This window comes from Lampetra planeri, chromosome 6 (assembly GCF_965212315.1).
Source record: "Lampetra planeri chromosome 6, kcLamPlan1.2.h2, whole genome shotgun sequence".
In the NCBI taxonomy this organism is placed as follows: domain Eukaryota; kingdom Metazoa; phylum Chordata; class Hyperoartia; order Petromyzontiformes; family Petromyzontidae; genus Lampetra; species Lampetra planeri.
Window position 1 is genome coordinate 1,423,017 of NC_136112.1, and position 23,989 is coordinate 1,447,005.

General features: G+C 51.8%; 1 protein-coding gene across 4 annotated transcripts; it reads right to left on the reverse strand.

The window, feature by feature from the left end:
• Window positions 1-2,894: 2,894 nt before the first annotated feature.
• Window positions 2,895-22,310, reverse strand: SLC47A1 (solute carrier family 47 member 1). Of its 4 annotated transcripts, XM_078595199.1 has the most exons (19): window positions 22,134-22,310; window positions 21,782-21,866; window positions 21,056-21,457; window positions 19,330-19,431; window positions 18,396-18,464; window positions 17,262-17,410; window positions 16,980-17,022; window positions 16,270-16,314; window positions 15,440-15,537; window positions 14,512-14,609; window positions 13,948-14,061; window positions 12,079-12,146; window positions 11,131-11,239; window positions 10,029-10,104; window positions 9,157-9,226; window positions 8,131-8,263; window positions 7,171-7,265; window positions 6,652-6,754; window positions 2,895-6,050 (listed from the first exon to the last, which is right to left on the reverse strand). In XM_078595199.1, the coding sequence occupies exons 3-19, from the start codon at window positions 21,170-21,172 to the stop codon at window positions 5,749-5,751; spliced, it is 1,791 nt and encodes a 596-aa protein (XP_078451325.1). In that variant the 5' UTR covers window positions 21,173-21,457; window positions 21,782-21,866; window positions 22,134-22,310; the 3' UTR covers window positions 2,895-5,748. The 4 variants fall into 4 exon arrangements, with proteins under 4 accessions (XP_078451325.1, XP_078451326.1, XP_078451324.1 ...); XM_078595200.1 differs by lacking the exon at window positions 21,782-21,866 and having other exon boundaries at window positions 22,144-22,310; XM_078595198.1 differs by lacking the exon at window positions 21,782-21,866.
• Between the last annotated feature and the right edge of the window lie 1,679 nt (window positions 22,311-23,989).

The following is a 23,989-nucleotide window of genomic DNA, read 5'->3' on the forward strand; positions in this document are numbered from 1 at the left end:
AGAGAGAAATTGTCTTGCTGTGGTTTTCACACCTGATGACGATTGCTGCTTGTGTTGCAATCGAAACGTCGTGATAATTGCATTGTTAAATTAGGTAAAAATTTATTTATTTTATTATTTATCTTCTACGTGAAATTACCAAAAGAACCAGGAATATGAATCCCTGCAGTCACGAAAGCTTTAAATCTAAAAGTAGAGTGACATTAAACCAATAAGAATAGGTTTTGACCCTTTCTGGCGATAAAACGGTCGCGTTAAGATGTTATAACACCAAACTGAAACCTTTTTGCGAGGAGTCATGTCTGCATTAACCACATACACTTGTGGTGAACATGCTAACAAAAAAATCATTCTCTGGTAGCATATGATGATGCTGTTGCTGCATTGTCTTTGAAACTGATCAGAGACATCAGCTTTCTTTAGAGCCTCGTCTCAAACGGCGTTGGACCAGAGGGCAACGCCAAATGGCGAACAGCCCAAAAACAGTGCCACTAGCAGGACATTGAGAGTTCGTGGTGAGCAGAGACTAGGCTCTAAAGAAAAGTTGTCTCTGGTGTGGACCAATCAGTTTCAAAGAGAATGCATCATATACTCCCAAAGCATGTTTTTTTTTGTTTGCATGTTCACCACAAGTGTTGTGGTTAACGCAGACATGATTCCTCGAAAAATGTTTCAGTTTGGTGTGTTAACATTTTAACACAACTGTTTTATTGCCAGAAACGGTCAAACCTATTCTTGTGTTTTTTATACTGAGGTCCCGTGATTAAATGTGCACCTCTACAGCGGTGTACATTAATATATACAGTACTATATGTTTATATGAGATGGGGTATATTAATAGCCCATTTGTCAATACACTGCTGAATAAAAGGCTTTTCCACACTGTCAGTTGTGGGGGTTGTTTGCCCATACTTCACCGTGGTAGTCGGTGCTGTTTTGCGAAGGGGAGCGCCTAGGGCCGGTTCGTACATCGTTATATAATGCCGTATTTTTAAATAAATATAACTTATCATTAATTGTATAAAGCTCTTCAGTTGTCAATCTCGGCTCGGGGTGCGTTTACAAAAACCCCAAACGCTCCGCGGGCATCTTTGTAAGGGGAGCGGACGGCCAGCCAATGGAGCCCACTCATCATCATCACCACGATCCACCTCGCAGGTGTCCACTGCGCATCTCGTAAATTGTTTTCCACTTTCCTCTCTCTGTATTGTGGTGCCAATATGCGCTCGAGTGGCCACATCTTTCTGCCACCTATCTCTTCTTATGATCAGAGTCTTCCTCTCTATCTAGTTCCTTCCATTATCCCGAACAGCACTTTAAATGCTCCTGTTGTTCATCCTAAAATGTGTCCAAATAGTGCCAAGTGTCCTTCTCATCACTGCCTGCCATCGTCAGGTTTGTCTTCTACATATCTGTCAACCCCTTATCAGTGCTGCCTACCTGATTACAGACCAATTCAGACCTTATTGATCATCACCCCGTGCACCTTACAAATCTCAACGTTCATCCCACAAAGTCCCATCGCATGGTGAGACACAGACTTTGTGTCGTTCGTATTGAAACGGCTGTACTCCGCATGGACCTGGCAGAAAGATGTGGCCACTACTGGAGCCCATATTGGCACCGAAATACAGAGAAAGTGGAAAACAATTTACGAGATGTGCAGTGGCACCTGCGAGATGGATCGTGATGATGATCGGACTTCATTAGCTGGCCGTCCGCTTCCCTTACAAAGATGCCCGCGAAGCGTTTCGGGGTTTTTTTGGTTTTTAGAAACGCACCCCGAACCGAGATTGACAAATAAGGGGCGTTATACAATTAATGCGAAGTTATATATGTAAACAAATACAGGATTATATAACGATCAATGCAACAACGCCAATAACTCAAAAGTACTTTATTTGTCCGGTGAAGTCTCATCGACTGGTATTTATTTAAGTGGGTGGGGGTGGGGGAGAAATACTCCACTCCTATAAAAAGTTAAGGTGCCGTCCATAAATGACGTCACGCACGTAGGGGAGGGGGGGTCAGACATTTGTGACGATGTGTGACGAGGGGGGGGGGGGGTGATAAATGTGACGTCACATCAAAATGCGAAACTTTAAATAAATATAGACAACACGTTCTACTTAATTAAATAGACTTTTTAATAAATGTTTTCTCCTACAACATCAGAGTGCAGCGGCACATTAAATACGCACTACAATGACAATAGTTTAAAGAGATTTGAAGCATGTTTTTCGCTTGGGGGGGGGGCAGAGATTTGTGACGTCATATTTGAGGGGGGGGTCTGACTTTTTGTGACGCCGTGTGACGAAGGGGGGGGGGTCAAAAATCGTCAAAATCGCGTGACGTCATTTATGGACGGCCCCTAAACAAAAATCCCATTCCATGTATCTTAGGTTTATGCTGAAACAATCATGGTTTACATTTTATACGTGTGACGATTATACCCCCGTCTCGATATGCAGTGCCTTTTGACGTCTCGGCGTCGCGATTTAATTACAAAAATATCGATTTATAAAAATCCGAATTTACCGGCCTCTAGTGGCTGGAGTTGTTACTCCCTGCCATTCACAAACTAGAACCCCTCAAAGTATATGCCCCCTCTGGTGGTTCAAACAAGTGAAACATAGAGTTTTAGGGCTCATATACCGAACTAATTGGTCACACAGCCAGGACCTGTGATATTTAGCCAATTTCTTGATGTTGCATACTTGAAGAAAACCAGATTATCGGGAGAAACCCCACTAATTGGAGGAGATAACATTTAAAAAAGTAATTGGCGATGTCGAAACTCCCTTTCAAAGAGCTCCAGCTTCAACAACCGGCTTGCTGGACTGCCATCTACTGGCCACGATATATATCCAGATATTGCACACATTACGATATCATTGTTCAGCATTACGGTGCTTTATTCCAGGCTGAATAGAATTTCATCAACACAATTACGGAGCAGTGCATGTAGCCGTGATATTTGGTGCAGCACATACGTGCACAGATGCACAGACCCCCCTGGAAACATGTAACGTTGGGCGAACGTCGGCATGTGGTTGAAACTGATGAGAGAACGTTGACTCGACGTTGGAACAACGTTCCGTACTTACTGGGTACGTGCACTCGTACGCACACGTGACACACGTGGCGATCGGCGACGTTCACGTTAAACCCGTGTGGACAATTTCCCTGCGTTTTCTATCTAAATAAATATCAACGAAAAACAATTTTCAACGAAGGTACTTTCACGAAGGTGGCCACCGATGGCGCAACACGAATGCGGAGATTCACGTCAAGCGGAATTCGCCGCGACACATGCACAAATTACGGCGCGACGTGGATTTATAGGGCGCCTTAAGATGCTGTGCAAAAGCAGTGGTTGGGTGTATTTATAATAAAGGTTGTTGGGTTAGTTCGCGTGATTTATAAATGTGGAGAGCCTCACCATTCTGGCAAATTGCCCGATGAAGCTGGATGTAATTTCCAGCGAAACGTCGTACTCAAATTTTAAATCATGTTGATTCACTCTTCAACACACCGGTGGGCTAAAGTAGTGAATTATTTGTCTTTTGTAAACGTGACACATTTTTTACTGTTTGGCCGTGTCGGGTGGTGGAGGGTTACGACACATTTATAAATAACGCGATCTAACCCAAAAACCTTTATTATGAATAATATTGGTCGCGAAAGCCTACGTGTTGGGTGTATTCATTTAATAGAGAGAGGCAGCCAAAGGCAGATGAATAACAACGTGTTTTGCTCCCTGGAGTTGAACAGGACAGTTGACAGAGGCTTGCACTGCTGCGAATTCTCTCAGTGTAGAGTAATATATTTAATATATAATGAAACTACCCGTTTAAAATTGTCATATAAAAAATGGTGAGATTAAAAAATACTGCCGATTGGTGGTGTTTTATACTTACATCACACTTGCATAACTTGCATAACTTCATACCATTCATTGTATTATCCCGATTGATAATACGACCCTAGTAAACGAGGCAGAACCTAATTATCATAACAGCACACATTAGCATAATTACATACACTTGCATAACTTAGCACAAGTACACCTCCCTAATTAGCATACATTATGTCCATACTTACATAAATTAGCATGCTTTCGGATAATTACAGATTTTCCCATTTTCATTTAATTTTTATTAATTGTATTACATTTTCAAGACCCGACATATACAACGGTGGGCAGGTATGGTGACCGCTGCCCTCGTTCATTCAGCTGCCCCCAATTCATTGTAGGACGTGGGCAGCGTTTACAGCCAGCAGTAGCGGACATCAGCAAGACATTGCAGGGCTGCACCTTTCTCTTTGCCCTATGAAGACAAGATGTTGCCACTCTCACGTGAGGCCTGCCTCGACCATAATGCGTGGGCTCACCACAGGTGCAATATAACACGTTCCTTCGGAGTGGGCAGGTAGGGAGGGACTTGGTTGGACAGCGCATTTGTGCACAACAGACAAATATGCACGACAGACAGACAAATAATCTCTGGTGGGCAGTGTGGAACCTGTTGTTCCTACCTGCATTAATTGTAAGCCTTCAGAGGTTTTATGCCTCGTCTTGCACACAGCATATACAGTATATAATTACGTTAAAGCACAGTAAAATTAAACCTCGACAGTGTCGCACATTCATATACAGTACAGTATGTATCAGATTAGTATATTAATCGCCCTTTGTCAATCCACTGCTGAATGAAGGCTTCCCCACACCGTCAGTTTGTGGGGGTTGTTTGACCATACTTCACCATGGTAGTCAGTGCTGGGTTGTGAAGGGGGCCAGCCTAGGACCGGTACATACATCGTTCGCCACATATGCCACGGACGGGAATCGAACTTTGTTCACCGGGTTTATAACGAAGCATGCTAACCACTGCACCACCACTCCCACACGTGGCTTTACAGTATATACGTCTAAAATATCACCATAATGCAATGTCAAGATAACTCGGCAGAAGATGCACGCTGTGCATAGCACCGATGGAAATCATTGTGATTTTGCTGACAACCAGAAACTCCCCATGTCCTGTACTACGCGTCTCATGATCGCTATTCCGAGGGCACCGTAGAATTTCACTGAACTCTCTCTTACCACAGCTTTGTTCATGCACGCTCCATCACCCAGTGGCGCCCATGCTCATGCACGCCGTACGTCTATTCATTACGAGGCGTCCTTGCACGTTTTAATAATTCAACACCGGAACACGGCTCGAGATTCAAGTGGAATTACAAGTCAAGATAATATATTTGGTCGAAAAAAAATCAATTAAAAAACGTACATTAACGTGCCTTTCATGAAAAATAAATTACACCTTACTGCCTCTGGGTCCCATTGAACTTTGGTCATGGGCTCAGATTTCTCGAGTCCCGTTAGTACTCTGACTCACGGACAGGCATGAGTCTCTCACAGGGTACTAAATGGTAATTGAAGTGAGAGAATAAAAAACAAACGAAAGCAAGGTTCAACCTGGCTTGAAATCCAAGAGTTCTTATTTTTGGGCCAAAAATGGCCAGGGACATCCTCTGTATGGGACTGTCGGTCACCTGCACTGGCGAGCCCTCCCACTGCACTGCATCGTCGTGCTGTCTGAGCCACTCCACTCTTAGGGAGCCCCACTTCATCATGGGTACCTATGCATCATCGTCATCACCACCAGCAGCTCCAAGCACTGCCAATGAGACCACACTGTTGCGTGCCAGGCCAAAACGGTCGACCGATTGGCCCGTTCGCTACACCGGTAATAACCGCGAGCCCTCCGTGACGGCGCTACTGACGGTGCTGTTGAACAGCGTCGGCGTCGGCCGCGCCGGCGAGTCCTCCACCTGCGTCATCATCCTCACAGTGATGCCGGCCGCCAGGACCGCCAGCGACAGCAGCGCGGCCAGGGAACGGCGCAGCAGCAGCTGGCACAGGGTGAGGGTCGACAGCGGATGTCCGGGTGCATTCAGCTCCTCGAGTCCCTCCATATCCGCGTTCGAGTCGGTGCCGTTTAAAGGCAGCACAATGACTTCGGGTGACATTTCCCTGGAGTCTGAGTAGCAGCACGGTCAGGAGCGATCGGCGGGTGTGGAGGAGGAGGAGGGGGGGCAGATAGAACAGGAGACAATGAGATGAAGTAGAATCAGGGCCAGTGCATTCTAAGACATCCAGGGAAGGGTGATAAATTATCTTCCATCTATCTTTGTATTTCTACTCATCACTGAGGATGTGACCTCAGTGATGAAGCTATTCCACTCTCTATTATGTTGGCCTTTTGCTAACACGTTGATAAACTATTATCCTGGTTATATTTACAAAACTATCCATATTAGCCTCTGTCCAGTTCTGTTAATTCTTCCTTACATTTCACCGAAGAGCAATAGTTGATCTTGTTTTTCCCCGTCACACCACTAGCTATGTGTCGAAAATAAGGATTCGTGTTCTCTTATTTAAATTTTTGTATACTGTCTCTCTTCGGTCTCTTGTGAGACAACATGCTTTTATTGTTTTTTATTGTTGTCTACGGAATATGCAAGAGCCCTCGTCAGCTCCACAAAAGAGATATTGGTTACCTATAGAGGCATTTATCACTGAAACGATGCAAATGGCAGGATGAGACTTAACAATTTTCACCAATGTCAAGTCACCCTTACCGTGTTCTGCAGGTAGCCCGGAGAGTCCGATGATATCCTTGTCGGCATCCTGTTGCTCCTCCACATTCGGTGGTTTCACCCCAATGCCGGATCTCTCTTGGGCCTGCAGCAGGCATAATTATTCAGGTGTGCCAGCAGAATTAAACCAGAGCGATGTCGGAAAGGGATTGGTGGGAGCTGAAGCGGTGGGAGGTAGCGCGGTTGGCATGGGCCATGGTCCCAGGAATGACATGGGGCCTCCAACTACCCCAACGTCCCAATGCCCATCGTAGCCCCGCACTTGGGACCCCCTTACGGCCCGTGGGCCCCTGTGCAGCTGTGCTTCCTACACGCTCGATGGTGACGTCACTGAGGTGACGCAGTAAGGGCGAGAAGGTAATTAAGGAGCAGGCAGACTTAGGCCTGGGCCACGAGCTAATATAACCAAGTGTGCATTAGTCATGACCAAGAGCAACGATCAATGCATTGGTGCAGCAATGAAGTGTTCAGGGAACTGAGAATGGATTATTTGAGCCTTACCTCATTGGCCATGGCCTTCCAGTCCAACCGGCACACGTAGAAAATCATGAAGATGCACAGCGTCATGAGGCCGACCAGCATGCCGATCCAGAGACCTAGCACACACCACCACATCTCCGGCTCGTGAATACGCCATTGGGCAGTCTCCTTTACCGTAGGCCGCAGCATTGGACGTTAAAATCCACCAACGATTCTGTTACGAAATATATTCCATCTCCCCATGACCGGCCTAGTCACTGCGGCTCTTGGGCCACCATCCTGGCACTCCCTCCACCTTTGCCGGTGCTCACCCTCACAGATCCGCAGCTTGTAGATTAAGCCCATCCAGTCTGCGATGTGCTGGACCCCCCAGGCCTTCTTGCCTTGCAGGGTGGTTTTGGATAGGTTTGTATGCACGTATGTATGTTGAACTTCTTTCGCACCGTATGTAGCCAACCGTGCTAATCGGAGGTGCAAAATGTGACAAAAATAGCATTGTTAACTTATTTATTCATGCCCTGTATGTATGTATGTTTAGTAATTCCTCGCTTAACGTGTTTTCGCTTAACGCAGCACTTTTCAGGAATGCATCTATTACTACTACCGTGTTAAACAACTGTACTTCTTCGTATGGCTGGGGAAGCCGTTGTAGTTTCATGTCGAGGTTAGTGCTCCATTCAACGGCTTCAGTGAGTGGGCGATCGTCTGACTTGGGTGGTGGCTCCAGTCATCATTTGTTCTGCTCCTCACGCTCCACTCGTGGAGCAAGTGGGCCGCATCTTCCCTGCCCCTGTCTTCAAGAGGTCGAGGGTATATCCAAGTTTTCCGTGGAAGGTTGGAGCCCTGGTACTTCACCGCTCGGAGTCACTTACCACCAGGTTGCAATTGGCGACGTTTGTGGTAAACCAGGAGTTGCGCTGTCGAGATGTGCCCAAAAAAACTCATAAAAACAAACTTCGGCACAAATTAGGCCTGCCTCACCGATGACGCGTAGCGAGGTGCAGAACATGAGGCTGATGCCGATGGGAAGGGAGAATACGTTGTAACCCATGAAGTTGGCGACGGCACCGACCTTCTGCCTCCCTCCACCACGCAGGATCCCGCCGCTCACAACCTAAAGGGAGGGGGAGAAAGGGAGCGATGTGGAATGACAGATGGAAATATAATTTTGATTCATTTCACATTTCAATGCAACCACATGTAACGGTCCCCACAACATCAGCATTCCCTACCCCCTTACAATCTGACGTCAATCCCTGCAGCGAGTGGACCTGGCGTAACCTCCGCATTGTGACGATCTGTGACTGGTGGCGGTAGACGAGGTGACGATTCCGGATTGGTCGTTAGGGATGAGGTGACAGGGATGAGGGGAGGCGGGACGTGACGGGAGAGGGGACCGTGAGGATAAGAGGGGGCGTCGGAGGAGTGGCGAGAGGAGAGAGCGGTGTATGAAGGAGGGAGCTGTGTGTGATGGAGGTGCAGTAAACAGGATGGGGCCCTTGCCTGGTCTCAGCCTATGGGCGAGGAGAGTATCCACGACGCACACATTAAGTGGCTAACATCCCTTGTTGAGTATGGGCAACACAGCACAAGAATACAAGAATAAAATAACATTATTATTGATATCTGAATTGACTCTGGCCCCCCTCCAACCCTTAACCAAGCCACAGCCAACAACGTGAAGTATCATCAAAACAACCCCGTTGACCAACATGGCTGAGGGTGGCCCTCATCCAGCAGTGGATTGATAAAATGCTGTAAGTTATGACTATGATATTGTTAAAGATCATTTTATTTCCTTTGGAATCACGATTCACCTGTTGGGAGGCAGACACGATGGGAAACGATTATTATTCCTGTAGCCATTTTAATTCTTAAAAATTTGTCTGCTAAATATTGAGTCTCAGACGCTTTCATCAATTCCTCTTTGAGTACATGTCCACTGGGGGGGAGGGCACTCTCATGAATCCATTCTCCCCTCTCCCGTCGGCTCCACGCGGCACTCACCACAATCCCCTCGAAGAGCTGATAGGCGGCGCACACCGGTATGATGGCCGCCACCATGTCGATGACGTCGCTGCACGCGGTCAAACGTCAACGGCGACCGGGAAAGGGACGGGAGTGGGAGAGGGCGCGGGCAGTGGGGCACAGAAGGGGGGGGCATCGTTCGCACCCGGCGCAGACGTACGTTGCCACTCATTGCTTGCCTGCAGCAGTGTAGGTGAGCCTATGGGCTACACACCAGGCATGGCACCATGAGGCCTGCCACTTAAAAACGGCTGGCAAACAATGATTATCCAACACTGAAAGCATCTTAGCTGCACTAATCGGGTACTTGAGGGGAATAGTTCCGGCCTGGCAAGACCCTTAGCGTGTATGCACGGGGCTCGCACGAGTGCCCATCGTGCCCCGAGCGAGAGAAAAGCAGCCGCTTGAGTGCGGTAAGCGAGCCGAGTTATTATTTTCCCGTGATTATTGCATAACGAGTGGCCCGCCAAAGGTGTTTGAAGGCCCTTCTGTGAGAACAAGGTTCTCCAGCCCTGGTCGGCAAGTTTCAAGTGCTGTGGTTTAATCCACCTGGTGGAGGAGGCGACGGCGGCCTCACGGGGCGACGTGCTTACTGGTGACGTCATGGGGCGACGTGCTTACTGGTGACGTCACGGGGCGGCGTGCTTACTGGTGACGTCACGGGGCGGCGTGCTTACTGACGGTGTGACGGGGCGATGTGCTTACTGGTGACGTCACGGGGCGAGGTGTTTACTGGTGACGTCACGGGGGCGAGGTGCTTACTGGTGACGTCACGGGGCGACGTGCTTACTGGGGTTGTCATGGTGGCGACGTGCTTACTGGCGGTGACGTCATGGTGGCGAGGTGCTTACTGCGCAGTGGTGAACACGTAGGACACGACATGACGGCCCGCCACCAGGATGACGGCGTTCAGCAACTCCATGAAGCCTGCGGAGAGAACAGCGCACGTGCACGAGCGTGTACACTGCGGTGCTCACTGGGTGGCACTCTCCTCCCCCGACGATCTTGCCGTGGAATCGATTCAACTCGGCCTCCGCGATCGTAGAGGAAGGGCAATACAAGCTCTGCTCACCACAGAGTGCCCGCGGTTTGGCGGTGGCGTCAAGAGCACAACACCCGTTACGTTCATACATGAGGCAAGGCTTCAGCAAGTTGCCCTCCATAGCACATCGATGTGCTCAACACGTGAATGTACGACGTGTGTTCAATGAAGGTGCCCACAACGACGGCTGTCGTATATTTCTAGTCTTTTTAGGCCACACAGTGTTATGGTGTGCAGATGCTGCTGCCTGTTGGATGTAGGCTGTGTAGGGATTCGTTTGTGGGGCCGGGGGTGGGGAGTGAAATTATTTGGTCTACAATTTTTGGAAACCTGTTGGATCAACTCTTTACCCCCACATGCTGGGAGGGGGGGGGTCACTTTCTATAACTTTTAGATTCAGGCCTTTGGAAAGGCTCTCATAATTTATTTGACGGACAAACGGGACGACGGGCTTTTACAATAGATGCACAAATGATAAATATTACACAAAGACTAAGATGCCGTAGTAATCCACTTAGTCCATAGACCACAGTGGGTGGCAGCTAACTGCATTGTGGGTGATGACCTCTTGACCTCATGCCGAGGAGCTGCCCCTGACTGGGAGCGAGGGGGTGGCACTGTTGATCCTTAGAAAGCATGGCATATTTCACACCCCCTGCACCCCAGCAGGTCTTGCCCAGCCGCGCTAGGGGCCCGCAGAGAATCTCCAGTATGTATGTACGTACGATAAACTTCTTTCGCACCGTACGTAGCCAACCGTGCTAATCGGAGGTGCGGGAGAAGGAAATCGGGAGGTGTAGTGGCTTCACAATGCTGGCAGTACCTGACAGGACATTGTACAGGGCCGAGGGTTTGCTAGTGCGTGTGTATTTGTAGCGCAGATGTTATGAAGCGATCCCAGAAGCACTGACCGATGCAGATCATGACCACTTTGGCAGAGTTTTTGGCTTGTTCCGGCCGCCCAGCGCCAAGAGCATTTCCAACGCGAACGTTCACCGCCACAGAGAGCCCCAGGGGAATCTACGGCGGCGCAGAGAGAAAATACGAGAAAATACCAGCAACAAGAGCAATAATAAGGCCTCTATTTTCACTGCAAGCATCAGCGAGTCTCGAACCTCTTGGTCTGGAGGGTCCCGCATTCGAACGTTTGGCAATGTCACGTCTGGCTTCATGTGGCAGGAAACTGGAATAGCCACGATGATTTGATTCTCGGGCCTAAAAAATAAATTACTCCCAAAAAACACACGAAGAGGTATGGTACCGTCGGATCTGCGGTACAGTTTTGGCATTAATCGTTCGTACACTGGCAACACAATTATCGGCTCAATTGAACGTTTCTGATCGAAGTAGACGCTGCTGGACAACACTGCTCCAGGAGGCCCAAAGGCTCATCGACTAAACCGTTATTGTGTCTTTGATGTGGACAGATTCTTGGTGGTGTCCGACAGCAGTGTCAAACTTGTTTATTGGCTTTCCGAGTTTCAGGATTTAACATTTTACCCTAAATAGTCCTAAAAGTGCCTTCGCATGCCTCTGTTAGCCTTGGGCAATAAACACTGAACCCTAAGAATCCTTAAGGAGCCTTGGGTCTGGCTCTCCGTTGTCATTGCAGAAGAGAGCTGTCCCATTGTAAGTACGTATGCACGTTGAGCTTCTTTCGCAGGGTGATCGGATCGGTGGGACAGCGCTGAGGTTTTTATTTGTATTCGTTAACCCAGGACAGCCTGACTGAGCCTCAAGACTCTTTTTCAGGAAGGGGGGCAATTCGCCGTGTCTGCAAGTTGACTAACTTGCCGGGAATAAACGACACACGTGGCAAAGTTGAACGACAACGTGGGCACACGTGGGCGTGGCTTTACCATGTACGTGATGGTGATCAGCTGATAGGTGACAGCCTGGGACGCCTGCTCAAGCACTCCGAGGACACCTGCACGCACGTGCGTAGCACACAAAAAGACAAAGATCCCCCGTATAGCCTTTCACCAACTGTTGGGGCAAGTGCTGCTGAGCGAGCACCTATGAAGGCCGCCACGGGTCAGCACCACGCCCGACCGCCTTTGTCTCCCCAGTAGCGATGTTCACACACCGCACCAGGTACTCATTTGAGGCTGAGACGACCTAGGGAAGGCCCAGCATCATTTCAGATAATTGTCACTGGTGTTGGCCGTGAGCAGGAATCGACCTCGGGTCACCACATTCATAGTGCAACACCACTGCTCCCCATGTATAACATGTACACAAGCAACCTCTCAGCCTTATACAACGTGCTGCCAGGTGCTGTTAGCGAGCGCCTATTAAAGCTGGAATGGCTCATGACAGGTGAAGTGGACAATATAGTCACGCCCGGCCCCCTTTGTATCCCCAGTGCTGATGCTTACACACCGCGCCCGGCACTACACATTTAAGGCCAAGCTAGGCGAGACCCAGGGCAAGTTCTGATACCGATGGGCAGTCCTGTGTCTGGACTTGGATTCCAACCAAGATAACCCGGTCACATGGAGACATATGTTTACGTTTGGTTTGGACCGATTCACAGTGGCGTTAATAGTAGCGCCTCTAGTGGCTGCAGGGGTGACGCAAACCCATTGCACACTGACGCACGTGATTTTTTTCGCACGCGGTTCCATTTGCTTGTGTAGGGGTGTTAGGGGAAGGATTCCCACCAATAGGAGGGTTAGTGGGAGGGGTAATCGAGGAGATATAAGGGGAGAACGGGCGGGAAGAAGGGGCCTTTTGGCGGGAACGAGATTGGGACGGCTGGGGACAGGTGTGGATGGGAGAAAAGGATTAAAAGACGAACCCCCTGCAATCTTGTGTCGGCTCTCCTTTACACTTGCATCGTGCCCATAATAATCTACGATGATCGACGGATCGACGCATCGTTCCCACTCAAGAGTTTGCGATATCGAATGTGCACGCCCGTGCTGATTGACAGCCCGGTGAGGTTGTTACAACACAACGAACGCGTCATGTAAGACATGTTTTGACCCTCGCTTAGATTTCAATTGTTAACCAATCGGCAGGATGCTTGCGATGTGTAACGAGCGGAGCTGATCGTTAATCTACCGTGAAGTAGTTCATCTGTTTGTGTTGTATGTTGGTCGGGAGACATTTCAGAAACATCTCGCAGTGGCGAGATGTTAACTTCCTTGCTTGGTATGCAGGAAGTCATGGGTTCGATCCTGACCCTGACGCCTGTATATTTGGAGATTGCATGTCTCTCTCTCTCCATGGTGGCACGGATTTTTCTCTGGGTCCTCCGGGTTTTCCCTCCGCATTAAGAATCAACATCACGCGTTTAGAGAATTGGGCTGCTGTACATTTCCACATGATAAGCCATCTTCGTTGAGCTGTCATTTGTGACCAGGTCATGTGGGGATTTCCAGCAGCCAAAGACTCTAAACACGTGACTGGTTCTAAGTGTGGAGGGAAAAACCGGAGGACCCGAAGAAAAATCCACGCAACCACGGGGAGAGAGAGAGACACGCAGACTCCTGCACAGCAGGCGAGGGAGTTAACATCTCGCTCCCACGGCCTTAGGGTGGGTCTCCACGAGCGCGGTGATCACGGGGGAAGACCTCGGAGCCAATGGCTTGGAGACTGTGAGGGGACAATCTCGGAGGTGGTAATGAGGTTGCGGTGGCACCAACGGCTTTGGTCGCCGTGACATCTTCGTTTTTTGGTGGGCGGTTGGAGCCGGGAGGGGGAGGGGTGGGTGGGAGGCTGACCGGTCAGGAAGATGCCGACCTCGTAGGCCCACCACTCCATGCACACCATGACGAGGCTGGGCAGAGCCAGACGCATGAACACCCCCCAGTTCTGCAGGCAATCCCAGGACCAACCTACACACACACACATAAGGCAAAGATCCCCCATGTAGCTTACACAGTCGGCTGTGTAAAGTTAAAAGGTCCTCCAAGTTGGAGTTTTTAATTCACTGCCCAATAGATCACTCGTCTAAACAGCTCTACGATTTGCAATGCTGCCGTGGTAGAGTTTCCTCTTCAAATCGTTTGGCTGTTATATTTTCGATGATCAATATTTAAAATTTTCAGTAGCATCCTTTTACCCCTCCCTCCCCTCCCCTCCCTCCCTCCCCTCACCTCCAGAGTTTTGTCCGCACCTCCGATTAGCACGGCTAGCTATGTACGGTGCAAAAGAAATTCAACATGCATACAAACATCCTTGAAAAGTATCTCTTTAGATTGATGGGCCCCCACTGCTATTCTTCTCGTGCACGCGCGCGCGCGTGTGTTTGCACGTGTGTGCGTGTGCACGTGTGTGTCCATCACCTGCCCAGGTGTTGCGGTGCAGGCCTTTCACTCGGATGTAGATGAAGAGCAAGGTGGTTTGGCTGTAGGTGGAGATCACGTACGCCACCGCCGAGCCCCTGTCGCACGCACGCACGCACGCACGAGAACGTTCAAGATCGCACACACCTCCGATTAGCGCGGTTGGCTGTGTATGGTGCGAAAGAAGTTCAACGTACGTACATACAGAAAGAGAGACGTAAAAACATGCCGTGCTGTGAACTGTAGGTACCCCCATTGCAGCTCTACATCCTGAGCGACCACTCTGACCACCCCGACCTCTGACCTATCCAAGTCTGGCATGATGAACGGGTTGAGTGCCTGTGGATTGGCAAGGCGTGCCAGACGGCAAGTGTGCTTGTGTGCATGCGTACCTGTGTGTGTGCGCGGGAGCGGTAGCATCGTGGTTAGCACACTGCACTATGAACCCGGCGGCCTGAGTTCGATTCCTGCCTACTGCCAACATCAGTGGCGTTTATCCGAACCGGTCCTGGGCCTCAGCTAGGTCGGCTCAGCCTTAAATGAGGACCTGGTGCAGTGTGCAAACGTCGGCATTGGGGAGACAAAGACGGCCGGGTGCATTTCCGGCCACACCACCCTCGTGTGACGTGGCGGCCTTCGTACAGGTCCTCGCCGACAGCGCTCGCCTCAACAGCCTGCGCGGGGTATATGGGGGTGGCTCGCTGTCTCCGCGTGTGCCACGGTGGCTAGGAGATGTTCACTACCTCGCCTGGTACGCAGGAGGTCGTGGGCTCGATCCCGACCCTGACGCCTGCTGTATATTTGGAGTTTGCGTGTCTCTCTCCCCGTGGTCACGTGGATTTCTATCCGGGTCCTCACTCCGTATTTAGAATCAAGTTGCAGTCAAGAGTATTTGGCTGCTATAGTTTTAATCGAGCGCGTGACTCACGGTACACCCATGTCCATAACGTAGATGAAGATGTAGTTGAAGAGTGCGTTGAAGCCATTCATCAGCAGGCCCGTGTACACCTGTGGCATCGTGATGCTCTGCACTCCACACGCAGGCAGCGCATACGCGCCGTGCCGCAGTTGATGGCCCCACGAGCCTCGGCATGGGATCGGAGTTCTCAAGCGGAACTCAACCTCGCAGAATCGAGTAAAATTTACTCAGGATAATTTTAACAGCAATGGAGACCGAGTTGTCCGATTCGAGGAGTTAAACGGAACGAATATACGTCACACGGTCGCACTCATGACGCACAAAGTGCTCGCCACAAATGGACCACAACAATTCCTTGCTCATCTCGGCAAGGAGCATAAACCATCTCGCAAACTCTGTTCATCCTCGCAGGGGCCTTTGGCTAACCATCGAACAAAGGCGGTGGTCACCGCATCGCGCGCCTTCATCTGCGCTTCTGCGGCCGTCTGGAACGCTCTTCCTTCCGAAATTGGAAAGCCACGGGGAGCTCTGCACTTTTAAAGCATCTAAATTGACAATCTAATTTCTTTAGAACTCCTTTTTGTGTTTAGTTTTCTGTCCTTCCCCCGCACCTCCGGTTAGCACGGTTGGCTTACACACGTACAATACCTTGATTTTAAGAGTAAAAACGAGATTGGTAGATGGTGCATTGTTATCGTTATGATCAAGCACAGATGTATGTATGCGTGACCCTTAATAGATGCCTGCCAACAGCACTTTCCACCACAGGCTTCCAAGTCAAGACGGGGCATCTTTGTTACACTTGTGTGCGTGTACCTAATCGCCACCAACGTGCTGACCTGGTTCTGAAGATACTTGCTCTCCAGTTGGTGCAAAAATATGGCCTGTGTGAAATCAAAACAGCACCACACACACACACACACAAAAACACACATTGTTACACAACACAACAACCTCCCGAATCAGCAGCAAACAAAAGCTGTGTGCAATAGAAACTATCACGTGACATGCAACACCGTTAACACTGAACAGCAGCGATCGATACACATTCGTCAGGAACCACTGTGGCCCTATGAGGGAAAGAGAAAATAAAACGTCTGGCAGGTTGGTGACGTTTCAGGGCAATGGGCCCTCTTCATAACAGTCGGAGACTGCGCCATGCACCACAGGACCCGAGAAACTTGTAGAATAGGATTTCTATCGGGGCCCCAGGCTGCATCCTCAAGCTGCCACTGTTTCCTCTGCCTCTCTGGCCGCTCCGGTTCTCGGCTACAAAGAAGGCCTGTCCCATTGGCCACAATATTTCCAATTATATATGCGCGCGTGATTGAGTGTGAATGTTTTCCTTGTAGGGCAATGTCACTGATGAATTCAGTGTAATTGATGAAGTTAGTGTAATTGATTAATTTAGTATCATTGATGAATTTGCGTTTCTGTTGATTGTGCGCCGCTGCCAACGGCGGTGTTGCCAAACGCTTTCGCCATCGTCGACGTTTAAGCGAAATCGGTGCACGTGGGAGCGTGATGGGGGGGGAGGGGGTGCACTCACGGGCAGAGCCGGGATGCAGATCAGCACGTAGAGGCTCGCGAGCCTGCGGGTCAAGCAAACGAGCGGCGGGTTAAATGGAGGTCGCCTCGCGGGCCGCGTCCACGAATTTTTTTCGAACGACCTCCAACTCAAGACGGAAACTGGTTGAGCCGGGAGTGGAAACGCGCCGACGCCGCCCGTCGGGTTGCAGCTGTGCCCGAGACGGCCGTGCCCCCCCCCCCACGGTGTCGGGGGCACGGCGCCAAGCGGCACCTGCGTGGCGTGGGGGGAGCAGGCACGCACCTTGCCACCTCGGGGTCCTGGCCGATGATGAGCAGGAAGGGGCGGATGTTGAGGAAGAGGGCCCAGCAGGGGCAGCAGGAGAGCATGAGGATGATGATGCCTCTCTGCAGGATCACGCCCACCTCGTGCAGGTTCTTGGCTCCGTACGCCTGGAGAGAGAACGCGCAGCGGGTGGCGGCGTGGTGGTGGTGGTGGTTTGTGTGTCCCCCTCTGGTTGAGGAATCGACGAAGTTCACGGGAACAGTGACCGTGGAAGCAGCAATAGAATAGCGACGAGGAGACGAGTGACCGCCGCTGTGTGTGTGTCTGTGTGTGTGTCTGTGTAGGCGACAATGGGGTTCTTTGTGTGTGTGGCGTGCGAGGCGACTGTGTCAGGCCGCTCGCGCTCCAACTTCAGCTGCTGGTCATGCGACATGCGCGCTCTGACCCACGCCACACACGTGCGGTGCCGCTCCTGGCAACGACTGCCACAAGTGCAGGGGGCACCCAGCGCTAATGTGGACGTTGCACGGGGCTCCCCGACTCAACGTGTCCCATGGTAATGCATACCCGTCAACCCCTTGTCAGTGCCCCTGGTTGCATGGAGTTTGGGCGATGGTGGTTTATCCTCCTTGACGAGATCAGCGCCCGCACCACTCCCACCACCCCCCTCGCACGTGGACAATTCACGAGCGAAGTCACCGCCCCCCCCTCGACCATCGTCCACGGACGGGGGTTCAAAGCGCCATGCTCGCGTTGCGGCCTCGAGGCGAGGGTTACTGGTTAACCTCGCGAGCTCGCCGCTTAGGAATGAGAAGTGGATCGCTGACGCCCGTGGTCTCCATTTGATTCGTTCGTTCTATCTCGCCCGAGGTGAGGAGCCGTTATAGGTTAAGTGTCATTCACAAGGATGACCTGGGTCAATGCAAATTAATCCACGTGACCACGGGGAGAGAGACACGCAAACTCCAAATATACAACAGGCGTCAGAGTCGGGTTCGAACCCACGACCTCCTGTATACCAGGCGAGGTAGTTAACATCCAGAGAGGACAAAGGGCCGCGTGTTCAAACAACTAAAATCACGCTTTCCGTCCCCCAGAGCGCTGACGCGACCCCCGTGCCCTCTCGCCACCGACCCCGTGACCCCCTCCTACCTGTGACATGAGCGTGTCGCACGCCAGGGACATCCCAACGCCCACGGCGATCGCCGTTATGTTGAGAACCTGCGGGCGGAACGGACGCAGCGAGGGTCAACGCGACGGGCAGGGGGAAGGAAGCGATGGCGACGTGCGTGTGTGCGCGTGTGCCATTGGCGGCACAGTCCGTGACGACCTCTTGAACTTGAACTTGAGCGCCTGGCGCAGCAGACGCAGCCGGCTTTGAATGTGGAGACCTGTTGCTCACTGGTTCATCTATGCAAGCAGTCGCTCTGTTGATCCACTGCTGGATGAGGGCCTGCCCACGCCGTGCGGGTCATGGAGGCCAACTGACCGTACTGCACCGAGCTGGTCAGCGGGAGCTGAAGGCGGAGAGCACATCAACACGGCACAACAAGGGAATGCTCTGTGCTGCACAACGTGTGCAACCTCCCATCCTGGCGATTTGTTGAACTTTTACAATTGAGGGCCTCATTTTAATCTCAAAAATAGATTGTAATTGTTTTTGTCTCGTTTAATCGCCTTGCTTGAAGCTGCAATTGGCGAGGGCGTTTCAGAAGCAATGTACTCTACGTCTGTATCACTCATCACATGATTTGGTAAACGCTGTTGCGTTGGCGCTGGTGTGCAAATCACGCTTCGTAATATGAACCCTTTTTCATTGCACACACAGATCATGTCTGCCATGGAGATGGGTCATTGCCCGAAACGTCATCTCTTTTTCATTTTCATGCCACACACACGGTGGTATACACACACACACACGCGTACATCTATATAGAAATTCACAGGCGCTTATATGGGGTGGGCAAAATATTCCGATCGCAAAGGATTGCGAAGGTCTTCATCCAGTATTGGGTAGACTAAGGCTGCCGATGACGACGACGGTAACAACAACAACAATAATAATACAACATTTGAATAGTCTCACCGCCGACGCCAGCATCACGGAGTCCAACTCGATCTTCCCCAGGTGGCCGCAGAAGATGGTGCTCACCATGCTGATGCAGAAGATGAGGAAGCTGGACACGGTCTCCGAGGGGCGAGGAGAACACACGGGGGGGGGGGGGGGGGGCAACACGTGGCATCAACCCGGCCATCCGCGCCACGGCACGCTCACGCGGACGTACTGTGGAACGTACAAGGCCCCCCCTACCCCCATAGCAATGTGGACACATCCCACCACTGGCTCAGAAGTTGGGCAGTTGAGGACCCCGCAACGCGGAATGCTTTCTTGAGAACTGCTTTTTTGTGTTTAGTTTTGATTTGAAGCTTTCGTGACTGCAGGAATCCATACTCTTTGGTTCTTTCGGTAAAGTCACGTAGGTAGAAAAATAAAATAATATTTTTTCTTTTATTTTTCTACCTACGTGATTTTTTTTTCTACCTACGTGACTTTACCGAAAGAACCAAAGAGTATGTTCAGTTTGTTTGTCCGTCGCCCGCGCCTCCGATGAGCGAGGTCGGCCACGCGCGGTGAGTGCGAAAGAAGTCCACGGTACTTTTGAGCCAAATTCGAACTCTTTGTTGCTTCGGGGCGACCCGAACTGAGGATCGAGCCCCAGTCCTGGCGACGGGGTCAAGTGTCAGGGGGCACGTGGCGTGGGAGCGCCAAGCAACTACGCCGACCCCCCCCCCCCCCAAGCGAGCCGCCTTCCTAGGGCTCCCTTCCGGCCCCACCCCCCTCCCCCGCCAAGAGAACCCCCTTCGTATCCCCGCGTCTCAACAGCACCACGCAATGTGATGCAGCCACGAGGCTTTCGCTGCCCCCGCGGCCTCCTCCAGCCACGAGGTTATCGGCTCACAGGGGCTGGAAGGGGTCAACCGAGGGGAGAGCGAGCGCGCAGCCACTGTGCCCAAAGTGCCTGCAACAAAGATCCCCTCCCCGTGTCCCCTTCAACGGCCTGTGGGGGCAACAGCTGTTAGCGAGCAGCACCGATGCATGCCGGCAGCGCCACGCTCGGCCGCCTTTGTCTCCCCGCTGGCCTAGGGGTCCATCGTGGTATCTTTGTTGAAGGGAACTTTTGGGCACAGTGGCACCGTGCTCGCCTCCCGCTCGGTTGACTCCTTCCAGCCCCTGTGAGCCGGATAACCTAGTGGCTGCATCACATTGAGTGGTGCTGTCGGGACGCGGGGATACGAAGCGGGTTCTCTTGGGGTGGCGGTGGGGAAGGGGGGGTTACCAGGAGGGCCCCCTCCCTAGGCTTCTATTGAAGCCTTTCCTGCGGTGGCATTTCACGAAAAGTATGGGCGTGGAGGAAGAGAGGAGGAACAAGGTGGCAACGAAACTCACGAAATCGGGCCCCGACTTTGCACTCATAAACAGCAGCCCCTGCGAGCCATCTCGTGGGCCGTGCAGGGGCGATGCGTCGCGAGTTCCACCGGGCGGCTCTCGTTCCTCATTCCGGGGGGAGGAGGAATTCTCTGCCCGTCCATCCCTTCCAAAGGACTCTCCGCGTGATTCCGCGATAATTATTTTAAAATAAAGAAATCTAAACCTCGATGGAACTCCCGACAGGGCTTAGATCTCTGTAGGCAATGCGCAAGATGATAACGCTGATGGTGATTACAGTGGCAGTGTTGGTGGTGGTGATGCTGATGATGGTGATTCCAGTGGTGGTGGAAGTGATGATGCTGCTGATGATGATTGTTCTTACCACTGGCACGGCGAGCATGGCCACCTCCCGGAGTTCGCTCTTCCAGTTGACGGGAATGAACTGGGAGAGCGCCCTGCATCTCTCCCCGCCGCACAGATTCCCGCAGAGGCGAGCCATGGGCAGCAGCAGCAGCAGCAGCAAACCCTTCCGTGTCTCAATGTGTGTCTCTGTGTCAAACCACGTGTGTGTGTCTCTGTGTCAGACCCCGCGTGTCTCAATGTGTGTCTCTGTGTCAGACCCCGCGCGTCTCAATGTGTGTCTCTGTGTCAGACCACGCGTGTCGCAATATGTTTCTCTGTGTCTCTGCGTGTCACTCTCTCCCTGTATCTCCGTGTCTCTTGTCCCCTTGTGTGTGTCTCTCTCTCTCTCTGCGTGTCTCCGTTTCTCTTCACACCGGATGCCCTACACAAAGACAAAGATACCGCCCCCATTTTCATTGTATCGACTGTTGGGGCAAGTGCGACAGTGCTGATGTTTACACGCAGTACTAGGTACTGTACTCATTTTAGGCCGAGTAGACCTAGAAGAGGCCAAATACAGTTTGGGGAAACCACAGGGAGAGACAAAGTTCCTCTGTGTGGCACGCAGACACGATGGGATCACGTGCTGTTCGCGAACACTCATTGAGGCGCGACTTAGGGTGGTGTGACCAGCAACACGCCCGGCCGCCTTTGTCTCCCCAGTGCTAAGAGAGAGGCCCGAGGCAGGTAGAGAAATGCCACTCACTCCGAATGTTTTCTGTGGCCGGGAATGAAACTCGGGTCGCCGGCTTCGTAGTGCAGCGCTCGAACCACTGACCTACCGCTCCCCACTCAAAGACACAGATATAGACACAGATAGAGACAAGGATCCCCCGTATAGCCTTAACACACTGTTGGGGCAAGTGCTGCTAGCGAACATCGATGAAGGCCGGCACGGCACACGAGAGGGGGTGACTAGTAACACGCCCGGCCGCCTTTGTCTCCCCAGAGGCGATGTTTACACGCCGCGCCGGGTACTCATTTGAGGCTGAGTCGACCTAGGGGAGGCCCAGAACACACTGTCTCACACACGAACACACACGCGCGCGCGCTCTCACCTCCACGCACCCTCGGTGCCGTTACCGGCAGCTGGACCAGAGCGTCGCAGCGCCAACTCTCTCTCTCTCTGCTCCTCTCGAACACAACCCCAACCACCACCAGCACCACCACCCCCCCCCACGCTTTTATCTGCGTGGCCTCCAACCAGGCTGGGGGGCGGTGTAGAGGGATGGAGCTTTGGGGCGATTGTGTAAGTTCCCCCGGGGTGGGGGTCATGTAAAGCGGGGGTTGTGGGGGTGCCGTTTAAATGACCACCGCCGACCAGGCAGAGCGCCCGGGCTGGGAGCCCAACCTGTTCGGGGTGACTCAGGTTTATGTTTTTTTTTAACAGCAGCGGCTGTTGGACGCACATTACATCATCCCCTTCCTCCTCATCATCGGTCTTCATCAATCTACTGCTGGATGAACGCCCCCCTCCCAACACGGCTCTGTGATGCAACAACACACGTGTCGCCTGCAATCGAGGGGATGTTATTCCTCGGCCCGTCGTCTCATCGGGCGGGTTCCGCTCCGCCACGACCCTTGACCATTGCGGGGGTTGACGTCTCGGCCAAAGGCCACCCCCCCCCCCCATCTCTTACCTTTCTCAACAAAATCCCAATCGCCTTTTAACCTTGATGAGTATTGTTCTCTCACGCACGTGTTCCTATTTCCCTCGTCATCTCTCTCTACTCTCTTCCCTCCCCTCGCCCCTCTACTCCGTGCCCCCCCCTGCTATCAACGTGACCCCACGTGCCCCCCCTGCTCTCAACGTGACCCCACGTGCCCCCCCCCTTGTTACGGTCACTCATTCACTCATTTCTCGGCCCTTGCACCGACCCTTGACCATCTAAATCTGTCTGGTTTTTTTTTCTCACCGCTTTTAAACTCTGTTGTTATAGGGCGCCTTGAGCTACGGCGCTCTACATCAATATAAAATTAAGATGGGATGTAATTAATTTACACGCGAATATGTGTCCGTGCGTGCATTGATAAGCATCGGTTAATGATACACATCCCCTTCGGTGCACGGGCCCATGGACGATTGGTGACGGAATGGCAGCCAAATGATGGAAGGAACCGCCCCGTGGAGGTGACCACGGGCGGACAGTGATGGAGCTGTGAGGTCATCAGCTCACTTTAAAACCATTAAGCTACTTATTGTGCTACCAGGTGTAAGGCCCCGCTGAGCTAAGTGGCTGTTTTTTCAGAAGCGACCTCGCCATCACAAGTGATCGCTCGACGAAGTCGCTCGTCGTCGTCATCATCATCATCACGTGGACATGTACAGCAGCCGAATACTCTGAACGCGTGGCGATGTTGCTAAATATGGAGTGGGAAAACCCGGAGGACCCGGAGAAAAATCCACGCGACCACGGGGAGAGAGACACGCAAACTCCCAATATACAGCAGGCGTCAGGGTCGGGATCGAGCCCACGACCCCCTGTATACCAGGCGAGGTAGTTAACATCTCATAGCCACCGTGGCGCCTCATCCAGCATTGGAATGCCAAACTGTGCTCGGAGCAAGATGGATCTGCGCCCAAGGAAGCCCCGTGACACCCATGGATAGACAGATCATGAGCGCATGAGCAGGTTCGTCAACAGGGGGAGGGGTGCGGGGCCCGGGGCACCCCCCCCTCTCCTCCTGTGTGGGGCCTCCGACGACTTCAAACTAAAACGGAAAGTGTTACATCTGACAGCGCGACGACGAAAGCGTGCCCCCCTCACACCCCCCCTCCCCAAAGCGCGGGGCCCAGGGCGGTCGCCCCGATTTGCCGTACCCCTAGGGGCGATTCATCTTCAGCCTCGAGATTAGCTGAGCCGCGATAGCGTTCACCCTGCCAACCGTGAGTGCTCTGCTGTGAACTGACGTC